The sequence below is a fragment of the Carcharhinus amblyrhynchos genome, chromosome 19 (genome assembly GCF_965287045.1).
Source record: "Carcharhinus amblyrhynchos chromosome 19, sCarAmb.v2.hapA, whole genome shotgun sequence".
NCBI lineage: Eukaryota > Metazoa > Chordata > Chondrichthyes > Carcharhiniformes > Carcharhinidae > Carcharhinus > Carcharhinus amblyrhynchos.
The window spans coordinates 37,632,950-37,646,068 of NC_137342.1; the positions used below are offsets into that span (position 1 = coordinate 37,632,950).

The 13,119-nt window shown below is 42.9% G+C and overlaps 1 protein-coding gene across 1 annotated transcript; it reads left to right on the forward strand.

Annotated features, from left to right (window-relative positions):
• The first annotated feature begins 451 nt into the window (after positions 1-451).
• Positions 452-12,188, forward strand: smkr1 (small lysine rich protein 1). The gene is made up of 3 exons (XM_080207622.1): positions 452-715; positions 11,136-11,191; positions 11,622-12,188. The coding sequence occupies exons 2-3, from the start codon at positions 11,189-11,191 to the stop codon at positions 11,880-11,882; spliced, it is 264 nt and encodes an 87-aa protein (XP_080063748.1). The 5' UTR covers positions 452-715; positions 11,136-11,188; the 3' UTR covers positions 11,883-12,188.
• Positions 12,189-13,119: the final 931 nt, after the last annotated feature.

A 13,119-nucleotide genomic window follows, 5' to 3' on the forward strand; every position in this document is an offset into this window, starting at 1 on the left:
GAATAATATGCAGTTGTACTAATAGACTTCTTGGCATAGGTCATTCTGTTCAACCACTCCCTGCAGTTGGCTACACAGCTTTATCAGCAAGCACCTTCTATTCTTTATCTCCACAAGTGAAAATCCAGCTTTGCCTTTTCTTTATTCATTTGTGGGACATAAATGTTGCTGGCTGGCCAGTATTTATTGCCCATCTCTAGTTGCCCTTGAACTGAGTAGTTTGCTAGGCCATTTCAGAGGTCAGTTGAGAGTCAACCACATTGCTTTGCATCTGGAGTCACATGTAGGCCAGACCAGGTGAGGACAGCAGATTTCCTTCCCCAAAGGACATTAGCGAACCAGATAGGTTTTTACAACATCAAGAATGGTTTCATTGTCACAATTAGACTTTTAATTCCAGATTTTTTTTTATTGGATTCAAATTTCACCATATGGCATGGTTGGAATTGAATCCAGGTACCTAGCTTCCTAATCCAGTGACAATACCCAGGCCTCTGGAGGTCAGACCAGTTATTCTGTTCCTCTTTAGAAACCCATATCAGTCACGTTGTGTTAGCCTCCCTCTGCTGTGATGACATGAGCAGTCAGTGCTGCCCACAATGCAGTACTCTTATTCATGATGTCACAGCAGCTGATGCATTAGGTGATGAATCTACCTCCAAGGCCCTCCTAACCACCAATTCTGAAGACAAAATCCAGGTCAAGTTGTTGGCTGGTAAGTGTACAGATATAAAGATATTTATTGGGTAATTCAGTAGGATAAACAAACGGAAATTGATGAAGTTAAAAATACATATGTAAGGAGAAGGATGTATGAGAGCGGTGAGAAAAAAATCTTGATTTGTTTACAATCTTTGGCCAGTTTGTTTTGTGAAGCAGGAAAACCTTAGAAACACAAACATTTTGGGATTGAGAAATGTCCAGCAGTATTAACAGCACAGGACCGGATAAAGTTTACTTCACGGGAGGAAATTATTTAGCCCATTGTGTTTGTACTAAAACAATGCAATACTGTTTTCATCTTATCGCTGTTTTTCTCCACCTGTTCTTAGTAGAAGCAGTGATCTCTGCTGCAATCTTTCCACATGGAATAGCATTTCTCTATGTTGGATGACACAGCGGTTAGCAATGCTGCCTCGCAGTGTCAGGGACCCAGGTTCAATTCCAGCCTTGGGTGACTGTCTGTGAGGAGTTTGCACATTTTCCCCGTGCCTGCTTGGGCTTCCTCCGGGTACTCTAGTTTCCTCCCACACTCCAAAGATGTCCATGTTAGGTGGACTGGCCTTGATAAATTGCTCCATAGTGTCAGGGGGATTAGCAGGATACATATATGGGGTTACAGGGATAGAGTTTGGGTGGGATTATTGTCAGTGCAGGCTCAATAGGCCAAATGGCCTCCTCCTGCAATGTAGGGATTCTATGACCCTATGGTGTGATCCTCTTGCTTTACTACCTTAGTGCCTGTTCTAACCAGAAAAAATAATTTTTCCCTATTTACAATCAAAACTTCTCCATTTTAAGAAGTGTAATAAAATCTTCTCTCCTTCAATGGAAATTATCCCAGGATCTCGAGTCTCACCTCCTACGTAAGATCAGGAGTCAGCCATTCCATCCATCCCTCGCTGCTTGTTTCACCATTCAGTCAGATCATAGTTGAGCTATGTTTTACCTGCCTCAGCTCCCTATCCCCTGATATCCGTACCAAGTGATCCCAGCCTTACATTGGTACTATGTGACTGAGGTTAGCCACCTTTGTAAGAGATATGGCTCCAGCCATTTTAGGGTTTTCCCCTTGAACACAAAGATTCTCAGTTTTCCTTTGTGGTCAAATGCTGCTTTTAATATTCTATTTAGTTTGATGCTCTAGTCGACTCTTGTTGCTATATCTCAATCAAGGCATTGAAGGAAATCTGAAGTCGCGCTTCTAGCTGAACCTACTGCATAGCAGATCACTGGAGACTGGATCATGTGATGGCACTGTTGATAACTCCCTGCATTATTTTATTAATGAGTTGGAGAAGAGAGGGCAGTAATTAGCTGGTTAGATTTATTCTGTAAAACATACCAAGGTAATCTTTCATATTGTTAGGTCCTAGTTAACTTGACTTAACCAGGTCAACCCAGTTGATCTGAGGGGGAAAAATCTTACCACCCAAAAAGTGGAAAAGAACATCGTCAACACATTTATCCGTCTTCACATTTCTACTTTCAACCTTTAGCAGGCAATTTTCTACACATCCCTCTTTGGCCCACAGAATAGATTTCAATCTTGTTCGTGATGTATTTGAACATATTGACCTATATTTACCCCTAAAACCACCAAATCTATTTTTTCCTTCACACATTTGTGTACATTTCAATGCTTGGCCCTGATCTTTTATGCCCCCAAACAATTGTCCTTTGTGTTGACAATTGTCTGACTTTTCTACCTTGTGGCCAAGCTATTCCAATGCTGACATTTGCACCTTACACCCATCTCACAGTGTAAAGATGCTGATGTTGGATTGGAGTGGGCAAGATGAGAAGTCACATGACAACAACAGGTTTATTTGAAATCACAAGCTTTTGGAGTGCTGCTCCTTTGACAGGTTAAGTGGAGAGAGGCGCACGTGCACAGAATATATGGGCGGAGTGACGATAGCCCGACACACTCAGGTAATCAAGCATGTCAACGGATAAGTGCAAACAGTGTAGTGCAGTGTAGGCCGGCTAAATAACAATTACAGGTGCAAATAGATAAGTACAAGCAGTTAAGTATAATCAGTACGTGTAAAGTGTCGACGGGCTATATAACAAGTGAAGGGATGACCTAAGAACAGATGATTTAAGGCAGAGAGATAACTATAAATAATCAGAGTAAGATGGTGCTAAACACTATGCAAACTAATTCAGGCAGAGCGATTGTCATGTAATAAAGGTGTGTATGATGTCAAAACAAGACCATTAGAAAGATTTTTACCCCACAGAACAGTATGATGGGGTTACATGTAGCGCAACATGAACCTGAGATCCTGGTTAAGGTCGTCGTCATGAGTGCAGGACTTGACTATCAGTTTTACCTGTTTAAAAAAGAACTTGTTATTCAGCTGGCCTACACTACATTACACTGTACTTATTTGTTGACACTCTACCTGAAAGTATTGGCCTATCATCACTCCGCCCACATATTGAGTGCCTGCGTGCCTGTCTCTGCTTCACCTGACAAAGAAACAGTGCTCTGAAAGCTTGTCATTTCACAGTGACTTATGTTTTGGACTGCTGTGACGGTAGTTCCTGGAAGCCAATGTGTTTGCCGTTTTGCATTAGCACCACTTCATAAATTGCATTCAGCAAATTACCTTACTAACTCTTTCCCTCCTGCTTTGCTTCTTTGACCAACCTTCAACTAATATTTCCCTGTGGCTCAGTGTCAAATGTTTGTTAATTACTCCTGTATATTGGTATATTTTACTACCTCAAGGCACTATGTAAGTGCAAATTGTTGACAGTTTTTTTTAGAGAATGTTTTTATTGAAAATTTTCCACTTTTTATTTGGCCACACAATGCAACAACTTCCCAGAATCTAGCACAGTACAGTAATCATTATTCCACATAAGCATACTAAAAAGACAAGCAAATACTCATACAAACGATTCAATTTATCAATCATTGTAGTCGCTGTGTTCCCTTGTACAGGAAAAGAAAGGATACCAGAAAGAGTGGGGGGATCTCAGGATAACAGGGTAAAACCATGAGCATATGCCCCTACATCCTCCTCCATAGCATAACAGGGACAGAGCTACACAATATATGAGATCTCTTATGGAGTAATATACAACCAACTGAGGCCGAACTCAAATTTCCCCGGACTTCTGGGCAATGAAAGGATAAATCAAGGAAAAGGAAAAAAATCAGGATACTGCCACTGGTACAAGATGTGACATGGCAGTGTATACTTTCACGTTTAGGAACCAGTAAGCCAAGGATTCATGCACAAGGCTCATTACCCTACAAGAAGACTGACAGACTGGCAGTCCCCATATAAGATCACTTGGAAGAGGAAGCTTTCTCCTTCAAACAGTGTAATCTCCAACTGAAGAAAGATTCTGACAACGCTGAGCCAAGGCACCTAGACTCTTAGTCAGGCCCCGCAGCCAATAGGGAACCAAGTCTCAAGATGTGCAATCCAGAAGCCTCCAAAAGGGGATGTCTCACAGAAGGACAATCTATTCCCCTGTTCAGCTTACCATCCACGTGAGCCAGGTACACACAGCCGCTACTGCACTAAACAAGGGCCAACAAGCCAAGAATACTCATCACTCTTATACATTGAATAAAGCAAACTACCCTGGTCTCTACACACCCCAGAGGCACCATTTAGGCCTCACCATCAACATGATTCAACCTATTTCCCCTCATCAGAGGAATCCTAACAACAGGATAAATGCCCACATTCACGAGCCAAGTAATCAAGTAACCACTCACTACCTATGCAGCCAAATCAAAACAGAAGTCCAACCTAACAAGGGTAGATATCCAAGGATTAGTCAACTATCCCTGAGCTATCATATATATAATTCCTCCACTCCTATGACACCAGAGATGCCAAAAAAAAGCACCCAGTCTTTTCCAGGATACATGATCTGTCTTCATAGAAACAAGCACGGATTCCTTAATCCCAAAATAACAAAAATAAAAAAGTAAAATGTGACCCTAATAATTTAACAAGGGAATTTCCATACCCACAATAATGATTTACAAGGCTATACCAACCATGTTTACACCTACCCACCACCCTGCTGTGACACTACTCGTCAAAACAATAATGTGACGTGAATTAAAAATTGTATTCCCTCGGTGTAAATGCAAGGATTACAGCACAGCAAAAAGCAGGTACGCACCACATAATTTTCATGTTATACAACTAATTCAGCGGGCTCCTCAATAGAAAGGAGATCCACAAACAATCCCTAAACTAGCAAATATCTCCGGATTGCAATATTGAAACTCAAGATTTAGTATTTGACAAAGGGCTAGAAGCAGTGGGGGGAGATCCTCCCACCCACCCCATTCCCCTGGTACCAGCCATCTAAACCAAGACTGAATGCAAACAATATAATGCGCAGTATGTTAAAGTTTCCCTCGTTCCACCATTAATGCTCGCCGGTGGACAAATACCATCAAAAAGAAAATATTAACAATCCTGATTATTGCAGTCTAACAGGCTGACAGGCAACAAATGCCCCTGTGCTCATATATCATACACCCTCGTCAAGATAAAAGGCAATATCGCAATTAGGAGTATAATCACAAAAGAACAAAGTTGAGGATTAATGAAGAACTGCAGGATGATATAACTATCATTGGAATTTGAAAGGGCTAAAGACATGACAAGATCATCAAGCAATGTCCAGGATCCACCCAGAGTTTCACCAAAGCCTCTGCACCTCATGTTTGACATCCCAAAGTTCCCTTTCAGAGTGCAGATTACACACATCAGGATTGAATCATTATGGGTTTTGCATCAGAATAAAAAACAAATTAAAAGAGCTTGCAGAAATGCAGCTGTTCCTGTGCTTGCATCAAGTAACCCTGTGAGAAGTCTCACAACACAGATTAAAGTCCAACAGGTTTATTTGGTAGCAAAAGCCACTAGCTTTCAGAGCACTGCTCCTTTACCTGGTAAGTGGGAGTTCTGTTCACAAAATGAGTTTGTGTCCTTATATGCCCTGTTTGTGAACAGAACTCCCACTTACCTGACGAAGGAGCAGTGCTCTGAAAGCTGGTGGCTTTTACTTCCAAATAAACCTGTTGGACTTTAACCTGGTGTTGTGAGACTTCTTACTGTGTTTACCCCAGTCCAACACCAGCATCTCCACATCAAGTAACCCTGCAACTGATAAGTAAAAGGGGCTTTCTTTGGTGCCTATTGATTGAAGACTTTTGACTAGGACGTGGGGATGTTACCCCTCTTCTTCAAAGAGTACCCCTCTTCTTCATAGAGCAGTTTGACTGCTGCTGGGTTCTAGTACAGAATGCTGTATTTCTAAGAATCTATGCAGATGTTGAATCAAAATTTCATCCTTCTTGGAAATTTTAGCAAGAAGCCATTGACCTTTGATTTTGTTGAGTGACCCCTATCAATAATGGAGTCACGAATGCTCTGACCGTGGACTAGTTGCATGCTGCTCATTGTCATTTATGAATCCCTATGTAGCAAGCAAATTACCATCAAAGCAAGTTCGGTAAAGGGTGAGTAGGTTCTCCATCAGCCAGCATAATTAAGGAACCCATGCACCCCGAACATGCTCTCTTCCATCTTCTTCCATCAGGTAAGAGATACAAAACTCTGAGGACACGTACCAACTGACTCAAGAACAGCTTCTTCCCTGCTGCCAGCACACTTTTGAATGGACCTCTCATTAAGTTGATCTTTCTCTATGCTCTAGTTATGACTGTAACATTACATTCTGCACCCTCTGCTTTCCTTTTCTAAGAATGGTATGCTTTATCTGTATAGTGTGCAAGAAATAATACTTTTCACTGTATACCAACATATGTGACAATAATAAATCAAACCAAATCAAATCATCTACATCTTTCCACCACTATGCATGTTGAGAATGAATGAAATGGGCTGTAATGGTACAAGATTACAAGCCACTTTGGTATAAATGTCATCTGAGTTTGCAGATTATATTACAGCCTCTTTCATTCTCTAATACTAATTTTTCTTCTGAATATGGCTGGCACGGTATAATCAAATTATACAAATAACCATTCATAATAGAAATCGCTGCAGGGTACTCCTCCATTGAGTATTCATTCATTGAGTAACTGCAGAATATTCACTTTAAAATGGTTTGCTATTGAAGGAGTAATATTTCAATGAAGTGATGGAAAGTGTTGTTTGCAGTGCTGTCACACAAAATTCGCCTGGTTTGGATTCCATCAACATCAAATTAAGCACGATGTACTTACATACTCAAAATTTGTGTAACATTCGAACTTTGTCTTCTAAGTGGCACATCATATTGTTCCTACACAAATGCCATGTGATGACCCTCTGCAAGAAGTGAAAATCCAACCATCTCCTCATGACATTCAATGCCATTGCCATCACAAATCCTCCGATCAGTAACATCCTGAGGGGTTATCATCAACGAGAAAGTCAACTGGACCAGCCACATAAATACTGTGGTGCTGAGCAGATCAGAGGCTGGATACTCAACAGCAGCCAGCTCACCTCCTGCCCATCATTGTGAAAGCAGTGTGATGGGATACTCTGTACTTTACTGGGTGAATGTAACTTCAACAATATTCAAAGCTCACTCATCCCAGGGGAAAGCAGCCCACTGCTTTAGCACTCCATCCACCACCTTAAACATTCATTCCTTCCATCATCAGCACAACACGTGCAAGATATGCTGCAGCAACTCACCAAGGTTACTTTTGCAACACCTTCCAAACCCACAACCTATACCACCAAGAAAGACAAAGGAAAAACCACCACCGACATATTCCCCTCTAAGTCACATACCATTCCTATGTAGGAATACATCAGCCAGTCTTTCATTGTTGATGGGTCAATATTCTGGCAGTGGTTCAAAGATAGCAGGTCATCACCTTCTCGATGATAACTGGATGAGTAATAAATGATGGCTTTTCCTTGATTCAATAAAGAAATTACTGCAGAGCAATGCTCCACTGATTATTAATTAAGTAATGGGGTGTGAGTGTTGCTTCCTTCCTTCCTTAATTGCCCTTGTGACGGTGATGTCAAGTTGGTACATGTGGTGTTGATGCACTCACGGTGCTGGTGGAAAAGGAATTCCAGGTTTTTGACCTAGTAACAGTGAAGGAACGGTAAGAAAGTTCCAGGTCAAACTAATGTGTGTCTCGAAACAAAATTGATGATGTGCCCATGTGACTGCTACCCTTGTCCTTATAGGTGGGAGAGATTCTGGTTTGGAATGTGCTGTTAAGGGAGAATTGATGTATTGCAGCAGTGTGTCTTGTAGACGTTACACTCTGCTTCCCCTGTGTGGTTAGAGGGATGTTTGGAGTGGTGGACGGGATGCTGATTAAGCAGGCTGCTTTGTCATGGATGGAGCCAAATTTCTTCAGAGTTATTGGAGCTGCACTCATCCTGGCAATATTCCACCAGACTTTTGACTTCTGCCTTGTAAATGCAGGTCAGACTGGGGAATCAGAAGGCAAGTTACTTACCTGTACCATTCTAAATCTCTGAGCTGCTTTTGTCAGTACTGCAAATACCTGGCTTGCCCAGATCAGTTTCTAGACAGTGCTAACTCCTCAGGATGTTGACAGTGGTGAAGTTCAGCAGCTGAACATCACAGGGAGATGGCTAATCACACGTTTTGGAGATGATCATTGTGTGGCATGAATGTTCTTTGCCATTTGCCAGCCCAAGCCTGATTATTGTCCCGGTCTTGCTATATGCAAGGACTGCTCCCCTTATCTGAGGAGTTGCAGATACTACTGAACTGGGTGCAATAATTACCAATCATCCCTATTCTGTCCTTATGCTGGGGGGAAGTGTCTGAAGATGGTTGGACCTAGGACACTCTTCTGAGGAATTGCTGCAGTGATATCCTGGGACCGAGAAGATTGACCTCCAACCATCACAACTCTTCAGACTAAGCATTCAGAGTAATCGCTGCAGATTAGAACAAAAGCTCATTTTGTGACATCCAGCGTGTTCTCTCTCACGCATTGAATTCAAAGGCACCTTCTCCACAGATGTGCAACTACATTCTCTATTATCTTGCATTTTCACAGTGCTAAGGGGCGTTGAATTGTTTGATGGGAACAAAGCAAAGATTCTCTGCTTATCCTGACCCACACTTAATTGCAATTCCCAGCACCTCCCAAGTTCACATACAGGGGGCGACGGTAATCTATCTTCTAGTGCTTTCTGCGAGCCTTCAGGGGATAGTTAGAGAAAGGAGCAGAGATTGAGGGTTCCCTAGGGAACCTCCCTGCTCTGATTCCCTAAAGACAGGGACAGGATAGGGAGGAGGTATTTGGATTGGGAGGAGGATGGACACCACCAACTGGGAGCTCCCGTATACATCTCTGTGTCTGCTGAGCGCCCTGAACTGGAGCTTGGCATCTGAGTCCCAGTCTTATTGCTCACACTGTCTACTCAATTAGCCCCACTGCCGGTGTCCTCTCTGTAGTCACAGAGCTATTGATCTCAGGGACAGTGACCCAGGATGTTAACAATTGTCTGAACTCAGGGAATCACTAATGATCCTCGGCTGGGACATTTCCTGATTGAAGTTACTCATTTCTCCCATCAGCAGGTTGCCTTTTTACAGGGTTTTAGGATAATCCTAGAATTGTTATGGTACAGGAGGCCATTCGGCTCACCCAGTCTGTCCCCGGACCCCGCACCCGGAGGCATTTACCCCTCAGATGCCCTCCTGCCAGGGCATTCAATGGTTTTAGTCAATTGCCAGGCGAAACCTGTGAATGTGGCGCCTTTCTGAAAGTGTTTCTAAGGCGACGGGTTGTCAACAATTCATTTCCACTCGAGTTCTCAGGGAGAGTTTGTGACTGGCTCTGATTCAGACTCCAGATAAGGTGAGTGCTCAGTAAATCTCTGCTACAGAGAGAGCAGAGTTCCTTCCAAACTTCCCGGCTCCAGCAGCAGACAGAACTCCAGCAAATCCGTTTCTGAGGCAGAAACGAGGTGTTTGCAAAGCCCTGCAGAAGCTCTTCCTCAGCCGGCGCTGTCTGTTTGTCTTGGCCCCTCCTGTGACCTGAACTCCTTCTGCTACAGGTCGGAGAGGGGACACTGGACATATCCACCCCGTGAGGCGCATCCTGTAAGTATTTCAGACTCAGTGATCTAGTTTATAATGGTTAGAACAAAACCCTTGCTGGTTAGTGAATAAGGCTACCACTATTATCCCAAATGTCATGGGTAAGATGTTTCCATTTAGCAGCGGCAGCTTAGGGAGCAGAAATATAAAAAAGCAACAGTTAGAAATGCAATAGAGAATTCAGGAGAATCCTCTTTACCCAGACAGTGATGAGAATGTCAGACTTCACACAGCGGGGTAGTTGAGACCAATGGCCCAGATGCATTTAAGGAAAGCCAGAGTAACACATTAGGGAGAAGAGATGGGTATTGATGGAGTTAGAAGGAGGTGGAGAGGATGGTGGGAAGCATTAACATGGATTTTATAAAGTTATTTGTGGGTGTCGCTGCCTGGTCCTTGTAAATGCAGGTCAGGTAATAATGGTATTACCCATCCTTAATTGCCCCTGAAAAGATGGTGGTGAGCCACCTCCTTGAATCGCTGCAGTACCTGAGGTACAGCCCCAGTGCTGGGGAAGGAGCTCCATGGTTTAGACCCAGTGACAGTGAAGGAATGGTTATATAGTTCCAAGTCAGAATGGTGAGTGATTTGGAGGGGGACTTGCAGATGGTGATGTTCCCAGGGTATCTGCTGCTCTTGTCCTTCAAGGAACCTTGGTGAGTTCCTGCGGTGCATTTTGTAGATGGTACACACTGCTGCCACTGTGCCTGGTAATGGAGTGAATGAATCTTTGTGAAAGGTGACCCAATCAAGCAGGACTGCTCTGTCCTAAATGGCATCAAACTTCTTGAATGTTGTTGGAGCTGTACCCATCCTAGCAAGTGGGGAATATTCCATCACACTCCTGACTTGTGCCTTGTAGATAGTGGATAGGTTTTGGGGAGTCAGGAGGTCAATTAACCACCACAGGATTCCCAGCTTCTGACTTGCTATCGTTGCCTCAGTATTTGTAGGGCTGGTTGAAGTTGGCTTCTGGTCAATGATGACTATTTTAAATTAGAGTCTTTGTGCGATCAGCTCTAGTCCAGCGAGGTCAGCATGAAGGGCAAACATGAGTTGTTATATAGAATAAAGTTTTGGGAACAGCCTTTTGAATGAACTGAAGCTTTTTTGTTGGCTGGGGGTATGATTACCATCCTGGTGAACACTAGGGTAATAGAGTCCAAAGTTGATATAGAGGAGGGTTTCAGCAATAGATCAGCTGAAGTAGAGGCGTGACCAACAAAATGCTGTTGTGGTACTGCTACTAATGGATTTATTTGGATTTTAGTTGTCCATGGTTACTAATTGTTCTTTTCCTCTAGGGAATGGACTTCTTTGAACAACATTAGGAAGTTACACGCCATACAATTTCACAATGGTACAGTATTGATTCATCTTCTCTGTTTTAAGGGTGTTTACGCACTGATAGGGGCAAGCTTCCAGCAGTTTCCTCTCTCTCATGTCACTAAGTGCTGTGCCTCTGTTGGGATAAAAAAGGGATGGTTCGTCTAATCTCTACCCATCTCTTTATTTGACCAGTGGGTGATTGATAATACTGAATAATTGATGATGTCCCTCCCTATCTCTTTCTTTCAAATTCCAAGCAGCATAAAACCATTGGCTTCCTTGGCACCTCACACTGCCCATGTCTTGGTTGCTTAACAGGGTTGGAGGTTGGCAGACTGGCAGTTGTTTTGGTGGGGGGAGGTGGGGATGGCACAGGTGTTGGGACACATGCCATTAGACATCTTCTGCGGTGAGTGACCATTTGGTTGGATTGAAGCTGAATTTGTCTGCTTCTGTTGCAGCCTGCTAAAAGCGGCAAGACAAAGGGAAAGGCCACCCGTGCCGGCAGTAAGAAAGGAAAGGGCGGCAAGAAAGCTGGGGGTGCCAAAAAGAAGAAGAAGAAGGACAAGAAGGAGAAAGGTTCCAAATCTGAAACTGAGTTGGATATTCTGAGTCCAGCAGCCATGTTCAATCTGTACTACATCTCGCACAATGTCACTGACAGTTTAGCCTTTCGAGGCTTTGCCTGGCCTGGCAGTCCAAAGAAGAAAGGGCGGAAGTAAATTGGTTAATTAAATAAAGAAAGAAAAACAAAGACATGTGCTGAGGAATAAATATTTTAACATCTTAATACGTTTCAACTGGGGGTAAAAACTCTCCCTCTTGGCCTGGGTTGAATCTTTAGGCTTCATTTCACTCCAACTGCCTCACATCAAGGCAATTGGATACAGTCCCAACAGGGTGGGTGCCATCTGAAAATTTGGCAATGTGCGGGTAGGGTGTAAAAAAGAAAAAATTATTGTATTTGGTCAGTAAACAAATGGTAGAAACAAATACCAGGGATGTGCTATAGTGTCGCTGTTGTGTTAACCAGCTCAATCAAAACATGGACTGTCCATTTAGCTGAAAGAGGTAAGCTGTGTCTTATCTCAATTGTATAGTTTCCCCAGGCAACTATAGCTAAAAATAACCAGGTGGATAAAGGATCCATGGCACTAGTCATGTTCACCTGGCGTCCTGGCCAACATTCTTCCTTCAGCTAGCAGCACCAAAAAAGGTTCAGTGGCCATTTGTTGTTAATGTTCAGACTATCTGCTAGATTTCCGTCTGTAACAACAGCAACTACACTTCGCTGGTAGGTCATAGCTCATGGAGTAGTATGAGATTCCTGAGAATGTTTAAGTTCTTTATAAATAGATCTTTTTTTCATGTATTCTATTTAAAATGGTTGACCTGATACAAGATGGCAGAATTCTTCTGCTCTGCTCACCACAGAATCGGAGCAGGCTTGAGGGTCCAAATGGCCTCCTTCTACACTGCATGGATTTTATGATTCTATAATTGAGCTGAAGTACAGACTCAAGGGTTGAATGGCTACCTGTTCCTATGGTGTTATATGGCCCTCATACTAAGTGTGATGTACTGTATTTATACATGATGTTAACTGCTCAGTGCGTTTGACTGGGAGCCGGCCATTGACTGCCCCTTTCACCAGAATGGCAATGACTTGGAGGGAAACCAAGCGGAACCAGGAAGCAACAAAATCAACTCACAAGGTATATTCATTTCAATAAAGGAACACAAACGCTGTAATTAGGGTGTTCTCAGTGGTGATCATTAGATATTATTAGACCAAGTTGAAGATCCCGTTTTCCTGTAACATAACCTTGGATTCAGAAAATACTTTATTCAGGCACCTCCCTGCCCAGACCAGTATTCAGTTTTTAATTTCAATCTGCCTTTCTCCTGTCTTCTGTCATGGCATTGACTCCCTCCTGGGGGCCCTTCCACTGGCGCCAG